The sequence below is a fragment of the Misgurnus anguillicaudatus genome, chromosome 21, assembly GCF_027580225.2.
Source record: "Misgurnus anguillicaudatus chromosome 21, ASM2758022v2, whole genome shotgun sequence".
In the NCBI taxonomy this organism is placed as follows: domain Eukaryota; kingdom Metazoa; phylum Chordata; class Actinopteri; order Cypriniformes; family Cobitidae; genus Misgurnus; species Misgurnus anguillicaudatus.
This window is the reverse complement of record NC_073357.2, coordinates 59,003,377-59,022,484: the sequence shown is the minus strand read 5'-3', so window position 1 is coordinate 59,022,484 and position 19,108 is coordinate 59,003,377. Positions and strand designations below refer to the sequence as shown.

At 37.6% G+C, this 19,108-nt stretch overlaps 2 protein-coding genes across 2 annotated transcripts in view; both read right to left on the bottom strand.

Moving 5' to 3' along the window:
* Window positions 1–207: 207 nt before the first annotated feature.
* Window positions 208–4,377, bottom strand: aprt (adenine phosphoribosyltransferase). Its single transcript, XM_055216707.2, has 5 exons — window positions 4,220–4,377; window positions 3,589–3,692; window positions 667–800; window positions 509–587; window positions 208–391 (listed from the first exon to the last, which is right to left on the bottom strand). Exons 1-5 carry the CDS (start codon window positions 4,297–4,299, stop codon window positions 252–254), a joined length of 537 nt encoding a protein of 178 aa, XP_055072682.2. The 5' UTR covers window positions 4,300–4,377; the 3' UTR covers window positions 208–251.
* A 403-nt stretch (window positions 4,378–4,780) lies between these two features.
* Window positions 4,781–19,108, bottom strand: part of galns (galactosamine (N-acetyl)-6-sulfatase) — a 34,655-nt gene continuing 20,327 nt past the window's right edge. The window contains exons 11-14 of the mRNA XM_055216573.2: window positions 17,930–18,032; window positions 12,782–12,903; window positions 5,545–5,662; window positions 4,781–5,220 (exon numbers count right to left, since the gene is read on the bottom strand). Coding sequence (XP_055072548.2) covers window positions 5,134–5,220; window positions 5,545–5,662; window positions 12,782–12,903; window positions 17,930–18,032 — 430 coding nt within the window. The 3' untranslated portion in view covers window positions 4,781–5,133. The remainder of the gene's footprint in view (window positions 5,221–5,544; window positions 5,663–12,781; window positions 12,904–17,929; window positions 18,033–19,108) is intronic.

Sequence of the window (19,108 nt, the reverse complement as noted above, 5' to 3'; positions counted from 1 at the left end):
TTTTAACAATTCTGCATTGGAAGAAAAGTATTTATTACTTGCTGACATTGCATACTTGACATCCTGGAATCATCTCATGTCCATTTGTCAATAAACATTAATTTCTGCACATCTGCAATTCAATCTACAATCTGATTGTAGTTGACTTCTGACTTCAAATAATTTCTATTTAAAAAATACACCTTTTAATATTCAAGGTAAAGAATATATGATGCACTAATGTGAGAGCAGCTGTATTATGTATTATGCTGTCAGTACTGTACAATAGAAAACACTGAAGTTTGTTTCAGCTTGTCGGCTCCATTGAGAGATTTCAGTTCAACAACCACCAGACAGGACAGAACTTCGGCCCGCTGCTGTTTAACCAACTCGCATGCTGCATACAGCGTTCCTGAAATGAAAAAAATAATAAAAAATACTAAGCTAAACAAGTATACAATACTTTTCAGACACAACTACAAAGTGCTGTATAGATGGGCAAAAATCATTTTTAGTTGTATATACTCACCCCCTGTGGCCAGTAAATCATCTATGATCAGGACCTTCTGTCCTGGAGAAACGGCATCTTCTTGCATCTCCGCCTCAGCCTGAAAAAATACTGCTGAATTAAACTATGAATGGATGTGATATATTAATAAAAGCAGACATTTAATAGTACTTTTGTACCTGTCCATATTCAAGACTGTAAGACACTGATAGCGTTGGGCCGGGAAGCTTCCCTTTCTTTCTGACAAGAGCAAACCCTACTCCTAATCTCTGAGCCAACAGCGGCCCAAATAAGAATCCTCGAGCATCAAGTCCTAGGAAAAAATAATTCTACACCAAAGTCTTCATCTTTGAATACGCCAAACACATCAGAAAAATTACAGTAAATCTTTCATTAATGTTCATGTAGCTTAATCGGTAGAACATCATGGTAGTAACGCAAAGGTTGTTTGTTTGATTCCCAGGGAATGCACATAATGATAAAATGTAAATCTTAAAGGTCCTGTTTTACCTGATCCCATTTTTCAAACTCTAACTTTCTAGTATAGAGTAGGGACGCACCGATGTATCGGCCACCGATATTTATCGGCCGATTTTTGATGAATTTGAAACCATCGGCAATAGCACGAGAAAGGCCGATACCGATTGTTTATTAATTAACTGCATAAAGAAATACATTATATGTAAAAAATGAGTTAATGATGTTAATAAAATAAATGCTGAATAGCAAAAACCACATTTGAAGGTTGTCATGCTGTCTTATTATATTTGTTTTAGCTTAATTTGTGCCTCTCTTATTATGTTGGTCAGTCGAATGTTAATTAGATCCAATCCATGTTCAGTAAAAATAATTTGATGCAGAAATAAACTAGCAAATAAACCAACTGTATAGTATTCTATACAAGTGTTTAATATCGGCATCGGCCAGAAGTTGTCAGTTTAAATCGAAATCGGCCCAAAAAAATCCTATCGGTGCATCCCTAATATAGAGATGAGTAAATTGTGTGAAAACTACTGCATTTTTTACACACGAAACATAAGCACATGTTATAATTCACCCTATAAACACAATTAAAGGGAACATTTTAGAAGACGTGTTTGTCAAATAAATCTTTGGTGTCCCCAGAGTCTATATGTGAAATTTTAGCTCTAAATACCCCACAGATAATTTATTATAACATGTTATAAAACGGCCCGTTCTGGTTCTTCATTCTGATCGGTTGAAACGCGTTCTAAGGCGTGATAAAATACCCCGGTTGTGTACGTTTTGATGGCTCTGAAGCTGATCTCTTACAAAAATTCTTCACAAAAATGGAATTATCTACGCTTTTAGCTGAAAATTTGAGAGGTGATAAGAGAACAAATGAAGGTAGGATGAAACTTTTTTAAAGCAGAGCGTCTGTTCTTTCATTTGATATATTTTATGTTTATTTAAAGAAGATAATTTCTCTGGAAGCCTTTAAACTAAAACTGGGAGGCAACTTAAAAAAAACACTGACGGGGAAAGAGTTAAAGTTAAGTAAGTTAAGTTTTGCTTCCACGCATATTTGAGAATCACTTCAACAGTTACACAATATAAATGTTAATGTATATTTTAGATGAATGTTGATTTATAAAAATAAACACCACAGTCTTTAATCAAATTTTCATTGTGTCTGTGTTGGTTGGGAACTGCGCTCTGTTGCAGCCACACTTGATTCTGAGGAACTACTTTGTTTGGTGGAAGAATAATATTTGTACTATTACACAGTATTTGTGTTTTATTTTATGAAATTCTGCTATGCATATGAAGTAACCGTTTTATAAACACAATAAGCCCCGCAAAGCAGTGGGGTTACAGTGCATTTTATAACAGCCAACAATGCCCCTTAGCTGTCATAAAATGCACTGGTAACCCACTGCTTCTTGGGGCCCATTGCTTTATTATTCCACGGGTCTATTGAATGCTGTATTCTGATTGGTTGAGAAATGTTCCATGCGTATGCATTATTTTTCGATAACCGCACACCTTACTTTTCAAATGTCTTAAAAATAGGCACCAGAGCAACGTTTGTGGTATAAGCGGAATAATTGACTCCGGTCCTTTAAATTATTTGAAAATAATGCACACCTGCGGTGTAACAGCACGACGCAAAGCGGATGATATAATAGTATAATAGGAGGATATAATTGCGGGTGTGCATTATTTTCAAATAATTCAATAGCCCGTTGTCAATTATTCCTTACTTAAAACTGCTACTTCGTAGGTGTGAGCAAAAATGTGCTGTTTTTGGGTGTGTCCCTTAACATGCAAATGAGCTGATCTCTGCACTAAATGGCAATGCAGTGGTTAGATTCAGGGGTGGTATCCCCTTCTGACATCAAAGGGGAGCCAAATTTCAAGGACCTATTTTTTTACATCCTTGCAGAGAAGTGTTTACCAAAACTAAGTTACTGGGTTGATCTTTTTTACATTTTCTAGGATGATAGAAGCACTGTGGACCCGATTATAGCACTTAAACATGGAAAAAGTCAAATTTTCATGATATGTGGAACTTGGGAACTTTAAAGACGGTAGCTGCCACAGGGCAAACACATCATTATCTGAGATGACATAGTGACAAAATGCGCTCTGTAGGGAAGTTTCCTCGTTTAGGGCTACTGTAAAAACATAGTGGTGCAAAATGGCGCCTTTAAGGGGACCTGCGGTGTATGTAGATAAAAACGGCTCATTCTAAGGTAACAAAAACAATACATGTAAAGTCTTTAAACACCACTGATAATATATTTATATAGATTATAATGCATTTCTGTCAAAAGATCATCATAAAAGTTACACAGTGCACCTTTAATGTACTGTAATTTGCTTTGGTCAAAAGTGTCTGCCAAAAGCATAAAATGAAATATTGTATTTTAACAATATCCCATAGGACTCAGACTGAACATATGTACAAAAATATAATAAAAGCAAGAAATTCAATTCCTAAATTCCCGATCCAATAAAACGGTTATGGTTACACTGAGAAGTGCTATCAGAAGTTTTGCAACTCTGGCCCTTGTACATGAAAACTAATCTAATCTGCAAAATGAAAGATGAAATTAGAGCAATAAATGAGATTTTACCAACTATAAGATCCACGTGAGGGTGTGTGTTTCTCACGTATTCCTCAAACAGATCTGTCACTGCAGTCAGAGCCTCGGGATTCTTCAGGATTGGACAAATATCCCTGCAGGAAAAGCCGTGGGCATTAAGGAGTGGTTTCCCGGACAGGGATTATCATAAACCAGGACCAGGTCTTAGTTTAATTAGAAAATATAACTAGTTTTAACCAACATGCCTCACATTACTTGTGTGCATTTTGAGGCAAAACAAAGGGTAACTACTGATGTATTTAAGATGTCAATGCAAGTTGTTTTCAGTTTGGACAGCTCTTACATTTTTTAGTCTAGGACTAGTCTAAAAAAACTAGGAAACCACCCCTAAATGTAGCAAATTTGTTCCAGTGAATGTTCCGCTATCCTTGCATCTCACGACTCTATGCGGCACTGCGCAGACGTGTCAGCGTATGACATCACAGCACAGAGAGAGTGGTAGGAAACGGGTAGGAAAGCATGATTTTCAATCGCTCTCGCGGTGCTGTGATGTCATGGCAGACGAAAGGCATGCGCAGCATTACATGAAGTCAAACGCAGTCAATTGTAATGAAACACTTGCTCAAATTTTAAGTTAAATCATGTATTACATTACACTCACTTGAACGGAATTCCTTTCGTGGGAAAATCTTGGAAAGTCCTGATGCACTGGATGATCAGATCCCGTTTCTCTGCCATCATGTAGGCGCTGCTGGATGTTTGCACTTTAAAACGGGAAGAGCTCCGCGTGCATAGCGCGCGCTTCCTGGTCACGTGACGCCATCGAGTGACGTATGTAACGTGTGTGCAAATGTTTATTGATTGTTTAGTCTGTTTGATGTTTGGTACATTATAATACTAATAAAATGTGATAAATAAACAGTTATCTGCCTCAAGGTGATACTCTGGCCGAAAACTGGCCGTTTCTCAACCCGAAGGCTGCAGCCTCCGGAGGTCGCATACGTCATCAAGACGGTCTTATTTCCAAATATTAACAATTATAAAATTTACTATTATTATTAGCTAATCGTTAAGCATTGTAATATACTTATGATTTGCAAATGTAATGCTCAGTTAAATTAAATAAGCCAGGATTGATGACGTATGCAGCCTGCTTATGCGACCTCCGGAGGCTGCAGCCTTCGGACTGAGAAACGACCAAAGTAAAATCACAGAAAAATACTTGAATGATAAAAGTCTTTAATTAAATACACACAGATATATTCCTACATTTCATTTAATCATCCTAATATCAGTTTTACAGTAGATATAAAAATACAGTCCATTTTTTATTTTTAAAAATTTACTTATTTGTTTACACATGATCAGCTTACATTGTGCCATAAATAGGTAATAATTTATTGTAAAGCCACAATTCATTGCAATTTTAAACTGTAAACAAACTACTGCAATATAATACACATTTATTATTAAAATGGTAAAGAGACCCATGCCTGAGAAAATGCTTAAAAAAGTCACAAAAGCTTTGTTTTCTTTATGCAAAATATAATATCTATATATTATTAAAAGTATACATTAATGTGGCCATACACACTTCCATGGTTTTGACTCGGGTGCTTTGAGACATTTATTCAGCTTTTCACATCCCGGAGGACTCCAATTCTGTAAATGAAAATAAATAAATAAAGGAAACACTGTATTACTATAAACCAACACTTGATGGCACTATTGTGCCACTAGATTTTATATAACGCCACTATACAGTTCAACTAGAACAATAGTGACTAATAAATAAAATAAAATAATGATGTATTAAAATACAAATATTATCACATTATCGAAATTATTTATTAACAAATAGACATAGAGTTTGTGTGAACTACGATTTCTGAGATCTAATTTGTATTTGCATGCACACACATCAAAAACAATGCAAAAATCACACACAAATGTGCCACATAATATACTGTATAACAATCATCTCACCATGACAGCGAGGTCACACATGTTGAGCTGTGGCATTCCTGGGATTAAATCCTTCTGATGTTGCTTCACTATTGCTGTCACATACTGGAGGACATCCCGGTATTCCTTAGATAGGACACTAAAAAGGAAATAGAAGCATTGCATTGCATTAATCTCAGAAAAACTCCAAAAATCACAATAATGTTAACATTTATGCATTTGGGAGATGCTTTTATCTTAAGCGACTTACAATGCATTACAAGCTGTACATTTTATATCCTGTGTGTTCCCTGGGTTCAAACCCATGACCTTTGCACACTGCTTTACCACTGAGCTATACAGGATGTTATTATAATTAACAGTTTGTGACATTATTTTATGACATTAAGCACACTTTCTCACCAAATTCTTAAGTGTTTTGTGTCTAGATGATTTTCGTGTTAGAAAACTGAATTTAAGGAAATGATGCAATACAATTTTCTTTAATTTTAGGGTGAAATAAAATCCAGATATATTTATTAACAATAACCTGATTGCTAGTCTTGCACTATATGGTGTATACATAGTAGTATTAAAAGAAAACCATGGTACTTCTAGTTAGCTATAAGGACCTAATGGAAGCTATGAGGACATGCTTTTGGGTCCCTCTTTATTTTTTTTATCATCGTAGTATTCTTCTTTTAATCATATCAGTGCTGAATATCAAAATGTTTTATTTAATTTCTCACTGGAGCATGGTTATAAAAGAAAATGCATGAAAAAAATATGTGCCAGACGGTCAAAACACACACATAAACAGATCCCCGGGGACCTGCGTGTCCTCTCATTATTTGTGTCGGACAGCATTGCGCAGCGACCCTGATGGTTTCAAAGGAACGCTGCTCTCAATAGGACCTGTAGACTTAATGGCCTTCAGAGAATGTGTGTCTGTACGACAAATATCACCACTGCAATTACGCACGTAATACAACGGCAGCACCTGTGTCCGCCCCGGCCCCTGATCTCAAAAGCAGCCTCCTGATTGGTCCCCGGGGTGAGCGCGTGTGTGTGCGCGCGCGTGGGGTGAAGTGTCAATTAGTGTAATTACCCTGGGTGCTGTCCAAAGCACACCTCCAATCTCTGCACTTCCCCGGAGAATCAGGCCCGGAGTGGACCAACACCCCAAACGTCCATTCGCCAACACTTACATTATTTCACTTATGAGAGACTTTTTATCAGCGGTTAAGAGGTTTAATTTAGTGGTCGGTTGATATGGTTTAATCAATGGCTGAGAGAGTATGATATGCATGCATGATGTTTAAAGGCACGAAACTTGTAAAGAACATGACCCCTTCCAAAAAAGTGTAATAAGTAAAAGACCAATTTCAGCACATTTGCATTCAAAACTTGAAATATAATTATTGAGAGAATGCATTTATCTGTTTATTTTCATATACTCATGTTTTTATTTTAGATAGATGTAAAATAAGACGTTTTGGGGAGACAACATAGAGAGGAACTGAACAGAGCTCCATCTAAATATGTTAAAATTCAATGAGCATAAAATGTGATCACAGAATCGCTAAACAACTGGCCGACCGTCAATTCGTGATAGACAGCAAAGGGACGGAGCAAAGCATGGTTCACCTGCAAACGTATGGCGTCTTGGCTGAGTGTTATATGCCCTCGGGTCCATGATCAATAATTAAGAATAAGATGTTTATTTATGCCTATAGTCCAGACAAACAATAGAAACTCCACAGTCAGCACGGCTCATTAGCATCTGAACCCTCCTTTCCTTTCTGCGACTGATTATTAATAACAATGCATGCAAATACAGTCTTTTGATTTATAATGCATGACCCCCGAGGGGAAGGGGTATTGCTCAGGTGTGTCACCGTACTGATTCGCACTAACACAACCGCAGTGTGAAGAGACACAATAAAAGTGAATCAGTATTCACATGGTACAAACGACAACAAATATAAGCGAATGAATAAAAGGAGTCAAAGACACAGAAGCGCAGCTGGAGCGAGACGAGGGAATTGAGCTGAAGAGGCAATCAAATACCCCTCTTTCCCCCCGGTGGAAATTGAGCAGCTCTATGAGGACTATTGATCGAGGGTTGAAGTGCTCGTCGGACACGGATGAGACCTGAACTGCTGCTACGTCAGCCCCGGGCCGGACGGATGCGAGGGCTCTCGGGCGGGAGAGCTGATGGGGGGTCGGAATCGTAACGGTTTGGATTGTAAACACAGAAAAACTTCACTGATCCGTCTCGTAGTAGCACAGACATTACTGTCAGCATTATAACACACACATCCTCATCATTCCATCCATCCATCCTTTTGTTCTTTCTCTCTCTCATTCATCCATCATTCCACCCTTTTTCATCCTTTTTTTCTTTCCTTCCTTTTATCCATCCATTCATTTATTTTGTTCTTTTTTTCTCTCTCACTCTCTAATTTTTCCATCCATCCATCATCTTTTTTATCATCCATCCTTTCTTCTTTTTTCTTCCTCATCCATCTATCCATTCTTTCTTGCCCTATCTGTCATTTATCCATCCATGCTTTCTTTCATCCAACCTTTCTTTCATCAATCCATCTATCCATCCCTCTCTCTCCCTTTCTTCCATCCAACCATCCATTTATTCTTTTGCTCTCATTCATCCATCCATTCTTTCATCCTTTTTCTTTCCCTTTCTTTCTCTTTTTTCCTTCTTTCTTTTTATCCATTCATTAATTCTGCCCTTTTTTCTCTCTCTCACGCTCTCATTTTTCAATCCATCCATCCATCATCTCTTTTATCCATCCATCCATCCTTTCTTCTTTCTCATCCATCTATCCATTCTTTCTTTCCCTCTCTTTCATTCATCCATCCATGCTTTCTTTCATCCATCCATCCTTTCTTTCTTTCATCAATCCATCCATCCCTCTCTCTCTCTCTCTCTCTCTTTCATCCAACCATCTATCTATTCTTTTGCTCTCTCTCATTCACCCATCCATTCTTCCATCCTTTTTCTTTCCCTTTTTTTCTCTTTTTCTTTCCTTCTTTCTATTATCCACTCATTAATTTATTTTGTTCTTTTTTCTCTCTCATTTTTCAATCCATCCATCCATCATCTCTTTTATCCATCCATCCATCCTTTCTTCTTTCTCATCCATCCATTTTTCATGCGCTCTCTCTTTCCCTCTCATTCATCATTTCATTAATCCATCCATGCTTTCTTTCATCCATCCATCCTTCCTTCCATTCATACAGTCATTCTTTCGTTCCTTCTCTCTCACACTCTTAAACATCCATCCATTAATTCTTTCCACCCATCCATCCATAATTTCTTCTTTCGTTCTCATCCATCCTTTCATTCTCTCTCTTATTCAATTATTCATCCATCCATCCATCCTTTCTTTTATTCTTTCTCTCATTATTTTTCATCCATCCATTCTTTAATTTGCTATCTCTCGCTTATTAATTCATTCATCCATCCATCCATCAATCCATCAATCCTCTCTCTCATTCAATTATTCACCCATCCATCTATCCATCTATTATTTATTTCTTTTTCATCCATCCTTTCTTTTATTCTTTCTCTCATTATTTTTCATCCATCCATTCTTTAATTTGCTATCTCTCTTCCTCTCTTTCATCCATCCATCCATCATCTCTTTTATCCATCCATCTTTTCATGCTCTCTAATTCATCCTTTCATTCATCCATCCATGCTTTCTTTCATCAATCTATCCTTCTTTTCTTCCATCCTTTCATCCTTCATTCCATTCATACAGTCATTCTTTTATTCCATCCATTCATCCTTTCCAGCCATCCATCCTTCTATTCATTTGTTCTTTCTCTCTCTTATTCATCCATCATTATTTCTTTCATCTATCCATCCTTTCTTCTTTCTTTCTCATCCATCCATTATTTCACTCTCTTTCTCATTCAATTATTCATCCATCCATTCTTGTTTTCATTTTTCCATCCATCCATTCTTTAATTTGCTATCTCTCTCATTCATCTATCCATCCATCCATCCACCCATTCTTTCTTTTTCATCCATTCATTCTTTCTTTTATTCTTTCTTTCATTATTTTTTATCATTCATTCTTTAATTTGCTCATCCATCCATCCATCCATCCATCCATCCATTCTTTCTTTCTTTTTTATCTATCCATTCTTTCATTTGCTACCCATCCATCCTCTCGCTCTCTCTCACTCTCTCATTTAATAATTTATTCATCCATCCTTCATTTCTTTCTTTTTAACACCATGGCATGCCAGCTTCTATGGCTATGTTCATGATAAGAATCAGGTGTAATTATTAAAACAACAAAAATAGGTGTAAGAATCTTAAAAAAAAGTACTTTTTTTTAACATACATACATGTTTTGCTTCATTGTTAATGAAATATGACCATATTCATCATAACAGAAAGAAAATACAGATATAGATTATATTGATTTGTCATGTATTGTTGAAAGGTCTTAACTAGCTGAATAAAACAATTCTCTCTGTTTCAATTGCAAACCATAATACTGAGAAATCGCATCAAAAACAAGCAGATGGGTGCAGTGGAACGGACCAAAAAAAGCGAAGGCTGATTTTTTTCCTGACATCTTTTTAAAACCCAGCACGTTTCACCAGCACTAGTGTGTATGAGTGCTGTGATGTGTTTGGGTTCTGCTGGTCATGTGTGTCTGTGTTGTCAGTATGCTGGACTGTAGGTATGTGAACAGACAGGCTCTACATCATCTTAAATGGCTCTTTAGCTGCAGACACAGATTAATGAGCACCGGCCGCTCCAGCTGGGTTCATGAAGAGCAGACGGCCACCGGCCTGACACCCATTCAAAGAGGACGAGCGGGGGGGGGGGGGGGGCTGCTCCAAAACATCAACTGCACACTGGAAAGATAATCAGGATAAAGACGGCCAACTAGCTGCTTTCACCTCCTAGGAGCTCAACACAGCTATTGATTTTCTTTTTGTTTTGTTTGGATGAGTCTTTCACTGCTGGTGCTCGGGTCCAACAGAGCCGAGATGAGTAGATGAAAAACAACATTAATGTTTAATTACTCTGTCTCTCTTCGAGAAATGGTAGAGATATAAAAACAATGCAATCGAGAGAGGATGGGGACAGAAATAAGGTTTGGAGAGAGAGGCTGAACGTATTGTTACGTGCATAATAACACGCAAGAGAAACCTCTGAGAAAAAGTTTGATGGATGGAATCGAATAAAATTCCAAGCAAGAGTTCGAAAAGACCCATCACACAAATTTCGACCCAACTGTTTCTGTCGCTCAATACGCACAGCATTGCGATGGCAATGATGAGTTCATGGGTTCGAACACAGGGATCACACATACTCAAGAAAGTAATTCACTTTGAATAAAAGCGTTGTTTTTTTGACATACAAATGGATGCGTTGATGCACCAAACCTGTAAAAAAAAAATCAATGAATAATAAAGTTTTTCTGACACTGTTCCCAATGCATGTGAGAAAGCAGAAAAAAGATAGAACGATGACGAAAAGGCTAAACAATTGCAGGGTTCCCACACCTTAGATAACTTCAAATTCAAGGACCTTTCAAGGACTTTCCAGGTCCAATACCCTCAACTTCAAGGACTTAATGTGGGAACACATTTCAAGTGAGAGCAAGGTTACATTGTGTTATCTTTTAAGATACATTGTTACAGTTCCCTTTCAAGGGAACTTGCGCTGCGTCACTGCGGTGACACTTTGGGGATGCCTCCAGGGGTAAGTGTGTCTGAATGTGTATATCAAATTAAACCAATGGTGAGACTTAATGACAAAGACAGGGTGACGCGGGAGCCAGGAAGTATATCGCTATCTGAAATATTGCCAAAGACGGCGTTACAGTGACGCAGGAAGTATGACAAGGGAGACGCAGCGTCTCATTCCCTTCTCAGGGAACAACAGTAACATGGGTGATTCTCACGAAACCATTGAAACACCACAGCACTAATGATTTTAGCTTTAAAATGTGTAATATAGTAACATTAAAAAGCATCAGAATTAACACAATACTGTGTTCTACCTTGCACAATGTGTGATTTCAACATAAGAATTTATAATTGTAAATTTTATCTCATTTTCTGCTGAAATTCTCATTACCGCAATGTGTCCGGCTGTGTTTGAACATGCGTTATGTTGTAATTTAATCAGATTAACACAAAAATATTAAGAAAAAAAATAAATGGATGTTTTGCTAGACTACTTTAGAAGCCAGAAAAAAATATTTACTGAATATTCATGTATAATAATAATGAAGAAAAATTAGGAAAATGATGTGTCCATGCCTGATGTTCTCATCCTCCGCAACACTTTTTGAGAACAGTTTAAGCACACATACAGAATTTTAATAAAGTTTGATTTTGAGTGACCAAGCACATGGACCAGTTACTTCAAGATGGCTACCAGGTAAGATCATTTTTTTTACAGTTAATTTATTGTCTTGTCAGAATGCTTACACGACATTTTGATTATCATTACCGCAACAGATGCTTATTAAATGTTAATTTAATTAATAGAAGCATAATACTTTGATTTTAAATGCATGTGCAGAATCTCCAAATTATGTTCTTTCAGGTTTGTCATGTCATTTTGAAAATATGTCAGTGTTGATGTTTTCTGACTGTTGCGGTAATGAGATTTTTTAAGACTAATTTTTTAAATTATGTTACAAAAAGTGTTAAATGATAAGTAAAAGTTTTTAAATTAATGTTCCCATTTACTCCAGACTTTGTTTTTCAATGTCTGGTGGGAAAAAAGTAAATTTAAGCAATTTTTACATTTTCATGCTTGACATTTTTAAAACCAAATTTTTAGTGAGAATCCCCCACATACGTAACCCAAGACGTTTTCATGTGTCAAACACAACTATGCAAAAAAGCATTTTGGTATGAATCAACATTCGCATACAGAAGATATAAGCATTATTTAAAGTGAACAGTTTAGCACGTGTGCTTAAAAAGTCTAGAATTTTATGATATTATCCTACACTACACAGGAAATAATATGGATTTTTTCCAGAAAACTTCTTGCATAAAATAGATTCAAGCACATTTAATGACCTGTATCTATGTATGTATTTTTTTTTTCAAAACTTCCAAGGGCCTTGAATTTTTTTCCCCAGAATCACAAACTTTCAAGGATTTCAAGGACCCGTGAATTAAAAGGGATGCGAGTAAGACATACAGATGCTAAGACAAATCACATCAGCGCAAAACTTAATATACCATTCAACATCCATGGCCTTACCTGATTGGATATCTCTCCCCAGGGTCCCGGCCCAAGTGGAAGATGATTGGCTGCATGCTGTGCTCCTCTTGCGTGTGTGTGGTGACCCCAGGCACCTCCTGACCTGGGCAGAAGTTTATACCCTTGTTTGGAGAACATGGTGATAGCATTGATCTTCTGCTCCACAGAAGAGAGAAATAAACATCTCCAGCATCACAAGCACCAACCGGTAAATACACCATAACTACACCACCTGGGGCAAAAAGCATCTTTAAGTACCATTTGTGCACTCTGACTGAATGCAGTTTAATTTACACCAACAAAAAAGACATGGGGGACTCTCAAACTTCTAGTATTATAAACCTTCTAAGATGCAAATGCATCCTCAATCAGTCGTGGCCCAGAGCATCGCAATCTCGGACATCTAAAAGCCATAATCATATTTCACAAAGCTTTCATACTGCAGAAAGTTCAAGATGCGTGTGTGTGTGTGTGTGTGTATGTGTGTGTTTTTTGTTTATAGCTAGAGGCTGTTGTGATGCCACAGGGCTTTATTACCCAGCACTGCACCCAGCGGGAGGACAGACGAGTGCTTTTCAAAACAACGTCTCCTAATATTTAGATGTTCACCAGGAGAGCATATGTTGAGAGGGGGTCGTTTTTGAGAAAACTGTGACTCTATAGAGATGTGTCTTGTCACCCAAGCACACTTTTATGGTAGCACATGGTCCCCTATGAGCTGGTCTGCTCTTGCTCTCTGTCTTTTGAAGCACTCGGTGTGCTCTGATCTTACAGGCATGAAACAGACCAAATCCCAGCAGATCTGGAGAAAGAGCTCACCCGAGGAGTACAGGCAACAGCTCTTCTCTATTATTAATGCACAGCAGATAGAAAAACTGAGATGGATACTAGGGTTAAAAAATAAGGGCAGGTGGATCAGAAATGGGAAATGTCCACAATCGTAAAAAATCAGGTTAATTTATGCTCTCCACACAGACTTTAACCCTTTAACTACCTTAGCCAAATGGTTGAGCACATTTTGTGTCAAAATATTTTATTGAGAGCAGTATCTAAGCTGATAGAGCTATCGTTACCATTTGCTTGATTTATGTTATCCCAAAAAATCTGAGTCAGAGACAAAGAAATCACTTCTGCCATGTGCCAAATTTTGCAACGAAAGCACTTTTTTTTCATATTACACCGTAAAAGCCTTAAAAATTTAGTCCATTTTCTAAAAAAATATCCATATAATTTACTCACCTCCATGTCATCCAAAATGCTCATGTCTTTCTTCAGTCGAGAAGAAATTATGTTTTTTGAGGAAAACATTCCAGGATTTTTCTCATTTTAATGGACTTTAATGGACCCCAAAACTTCACAGTTTTAATGAAGTTCAAAATTGCAGTTTCAAAGGACACTAAAGAATCTCAAACAAGGCATATGGATCTTATCTAGTGAAACGATTGTCATTTTTGGCAAGAAAAATAAAAAATATGCACTTTTGGACCACAGCTTCTCGTCTATCTCCGGCTGTGTGACGGGCCAGCCCGACCTCACATAATTGCGTAGTGACATCGAAAAGATTACGTGTATGAAACGCACATTTGCGGACCATTTTAAACAATAAACTGACACAAAGACATTAATTAGTATCATTCCACATACAACAATGTCTGAACGGTCCTTTTTCTCCACACTTGTAAACACTGGGGCGGAGTTTCGCATTTGTCATCCGTGACCTCTTGACGTGATGATGTATTGCGTGAGGTCGCGCTGGCGCATCACATGACCGAGAAGTTGTGGTTTATAAGTGCATATTTTTCTTGTCAAAAATGACAATAGTTTCTCTGGATAAGACCCTTATGCCTCGTTTGGGATCGTTTAGAGTCATTTGAAACTGCAATTTTAAACTGCATTAAAACTGTTAAGTGTTGGGGTCCATTAAAGTCCATTAAAATTAGAAAAATCCTGGAATGTTTTCCTAAAAAAACATAATTTCTTTTTAGCTGAACAAAGAAAGACATCAACATTTTGGATGACATGGTGGTGAGTAACTTATCTGGATTTTTTTTAATAAAATGGACTAATCCTTTAACTTTACAAAATTGTGTTACTTGGTGCTATGAAAAAACTTTAGTGGGTTTTTAATACATTTTCAAAAACGTGCTTTACCAAACAGTTGATTTGTCACTTTATGGTAAAGTAGAAAAGCTGAGCTTATGTTTTCAATTCATCCATTTCTGTAGTCAGAATGTACTATTTGCTGAGAAATATACATTTCTGGTCATTCATAGCTATGACTATGAAACCCAGCCAGTTAAAGGGTTAAAAGGATAGTTCAGCCCAAAATGAAAACTTTAGCACTATTCAGACCGGATTAGTTTTCCAAACAATGTTTGAGTTTCAACGTGTCCCCCACGACGTCTGTGATTTTATGTACTGATTCGGATGGGATTAAAATGATGCAGGCTATTTCAGAGATGCGAGTATCTGTTTCATGCGTTTGGGCGTTGCAGAAGATCACGTGCCCTGGGTACGCGTGTTTGTAATGTTTGATATTTTGCTTTAAATGTAAAATTATTACAGAACATGTCATTTATTAATTTAATTTTAACAAATCAAAAGAACTTATACAAATTCTACTAAAGTAGCCTACGTGTTTTAAATAACTGGCTGCTTATAATAAACCCAAAGAAATAATGATAAATATCAATTTATTATCTTTATTAATTACCATTCCGGAGTTGAACAAAATAAGGTTGAGTTTACCTTATACTGATATTATGGTGGCCAGTCTTAAGAGTGTTTGATATTCAGTTCGTCTTGATTTAATTATTTTATTTTGCCAAATGGAAAAAAACATTCATATCTGAATGAATGGGACTCAGAAAGTACAATATACGCGCGTTAGTAAGACCTTACAGCAGATCACGTTGGCCAAAACATGATAAGAACCGCGTTTTCAAAAGATATTATGCAAACACAGACAATTGCATCCAGACGGGATTACATTTCTGAGACGACCTCGGAGTTCGGCGAAAAACAGTAGGTAAATTGCGCTGGAATTTTTACGCAGGTCGTCAGAGAAAAACACAGATATGGCCGATTCGGACGGGATTAAAAACACAGAGGACCTCTCAGAAGCACGATTTTCTCAGAGTTCCCCCGTAAAACTAATCCCGTCTGAATACTTTTGTCATTATTTAGTCATCCTTACGCACTGTAAAAAAATCAACATTTTTGTCAAATCACACATTTTTACGGCAATCCGTATTTCCGCTATTATCCAGTAGGTGGCGTCCTTACCCAACTTATAAAACACTGAAGCATCCACTGATCCAAAAGCAGTAAAAACTCCATGTATGTTTTGAGGATCACTCTGAATCTGATCTCTAACAAAAGTCCTTTACAAAAATGCATTTATCTCAGCTTTTTGCTCAAAATTTTGTATTTTGAAGAACCTACCCATGTTTAAGAGGTGATAAAAAGTGAACAAATGGAGTTAAGATGAAAGGTTATTTTTTAGAAGCAGATGATCTGCCCTTTTGTTTGATATATTGTATGTTTATATATTTTCTGAAAGGCGTTAAACTTTTGTGAAAATCATAAAAAATGCTAGCGCGGAAATAGATAAAATTGTATGTTTAAAAAAAAGTTGTTTTAACTTTGGTTAATGTTGTGTAACCATTTATATACCTTATTTATTACATTTACACATAAGTGTTAATTATTTTAATAATTTTCATTAGGATTGTATTTGGAACATTATATTTATAGTACTATTAAACAAATTTATATGATAATTGTACAAATAATTGTCTGTAAGATTTGATTATCTGAATATCCACTGTTTCTAATCCTGCCACACCCCGTCCCTTAGCCCAGCTGTCAATCAAAGCTCAGTGTTTTATTCATTAGGAATTCTGAAACCGATGAAATGTTTAATTTAAGGAATACTCAGGGATCTTAACTTCCAGGTGAGCTTATGCACACTAAAATACTTGACATTATTTCTCAAAAGCGTCCTGCTGAGGATGGCCGGATGCAAAGCACTTACACTGTGAAATTTCTCATTTCACACCTCGCTGATCCGTGCGGCTTTCAGGAGGAATTCACCCAAGTGACCGATACTATTAAGCCATCATTTCGACCGAGTTTAACAGGAAACAAACCAGAGGGCGAAAGCGCCTTGTTTTTGAGAGCAAAGCTGCGTGGATCACTGCTTTGTATGCGCAAAATATTTAACGTTGAATCTGTGACGTCACCCGTAACAATCATTCAAATCAATCTGGGCTTTACAAACATATTGACCTGCCAGAGAGACCCAGAGCTCCTGTAAATTTGTGCACGACTCAAAAGCACCTCCCGAAAACACATTAACCGTCAGGACTGGACCTCGGCTTTCAACCTTTTCCATCCTGTGCGCGAGCGGCGGGCACCGGCGATCGATTGGCAGCTCGCAAGCAATCAGCTGCCATTATTTGTGAAGTTACACTTCAGTTCACATGAGCTGATAAAGGAGGCTGCTATTGATTCAGAGTCCATCCAGGGCCGAGCAATTTAAGCAACCGATGGGGCATAAAACAAACCCTAGCATTTGGAGAAGAAGCCCGAGGCCCGTGCCGAAGACGGACAGGGGTTACGCGTATGGGTGCGGCACGACTTTAATGGAAAACAAAGCGTGCGAAGTGTGTACGAGAGACAGCGAGACGCGTCCCGAGGGCCTGACAGTATGAAGCTCGCAGGATGAGGGATGCTGCGCGCTAATAGATGAAGCGCCTTCGCAGAAGTGGCCCTGCTCCATTAGCACCATTAATATTCATTACTGCCTGATCTTCAAGTCAATTTGATAAGGCATTGTTTCGGTGATAACATTAACGCGCTAATGTGCATTTCGGTATCCTGCGTCTGCCGCATCAAGAAGCAAGAAATCAGGGAATGAAAGACACTATCTAGATTTCAAAGGAAACTAACTCGAACGTTTGATCGTCTGTCAGGCATTAAATGCGAGCCCAATTGTTTAGAAAAGTAACAGCGCACCTCTCCCGAATAATCCAATGATTTGATTGTATCAGGGATATCTGTGGCACAAACGGTGCGGGACGGGATGGTCGGGAGTTCAGCAAACACTGTTCATGCGGGAACTGAGATGATTATACGCTCACTGACCTTGTTAAATTCCTCCCATGAGTTGCTCCAGGTCCAGTAGTGAGCTTTGTACTGGCCGACCCGCACTGCCATCATCTGGTTGCCACGGTAATAGAAGATGGGCCTGTTGGGTGTGAAATGGGAACGTTAAGTCATTACGTGTCCATATTTTACTCATCCTAGGTGTAATGGCGGCACGCTGGCTCCATGTTGGTACGTAAGTTAAAGAATTAGTCTTTTTTTTTTTTTTTAAATCCATATAATTTGCTCACCACCATGTCATCCAGGATGTTGGTGTCTTTCTTTGTTCAGTCGAGAAGAGGTTGTGTTTTTGAGGAGAACATTCTAGGATTTTTCTCATTTTAATGGACTTTAATGGACCCCAATACTTAACACTTAACAGTTTTTTTCAACAGAGTTTCAAAGGACTCTAAACGATCCCAAATGAGGCATAAGGGTCTTATCTAGCGAATCGATTGTCATTTTTGGCAAGAAAAAAAAATGCACTTTTAAACCACAACTTCTCGTCTATCTCCAGTCATGTGACGCGCCAGCGCGACCTCACGTAATTGTGTAGTGACGTAATAAATGTCACGTGTTGCATATATGAAACGCACATTTGCGGACCATTTTAAACAATAATCTGACACAAATACATTAATTAGTATCATTCAACATACAACAATGTCGGAACGGTCCTCTTTCTCCACACTTGTAAACACTGGGGCGGAGTTTCCCATACGTCATCCATGACCTCTTGACGTGATGATGTATTGCGTGAGGTCGCGCTGGCGCATCTCGAATCATTTCAAACACAGATAGACGAGAAATTGTGGTTTAAAGTGCATATTTTTTTATTTTTCTTCGCTAGACAAGACCCTTATGCCTCGTTTGGGATCGTTTAGAGTCCATTGAAACTGCAATTTTAAACTGCATTAAAACTGTTACGTGTTGGGGTCCATTGAAGTCCATTAAAATGAGAAAAATCTTGAAATGTTTTCCTCAAAAAAACATAATTTCTTCGCGATTGAACAAAGAAAGACATCAACATTTTGAAAGACATGGTGGTGAGTAAATAATCTGGATTTTTTTTAAGAAAATTGATTAATCCTTTAACCATTGTTTCTCATGTGCCTTGTGACTAGTTGGCCTGTGCATTGTGGTGAAGCACACAGTCACAAGAACCAATAATCAACTGTG

What these genes read in the sequence shown, in the direction of transcription:
- aprt (XM_055216707.2), bottom strand. Translation starts at nt 4,299, where the DNA reads ATGATGGCAGAGAAACGGGATCTGATCATCCAGTGCATCAGGACTTTC. An exon ending in TCACGTGGATCTTATAGTTG is followed by an intron (nt 801 to 3,588) that starts GTAAAATCTCAT and finishes ATTTTTTCCTAG; the next exon opens with GACTTGATGCTCGAGGATTC. An exon ending in ACAGTCTTGAATATGGACAG is followed by an intron (nt 588 to 666) that starts GTACAAAAGTAC and finishes GTATTTTTTCAG; the next exon opens with GCTGAGGCGGAGATGCAAGA.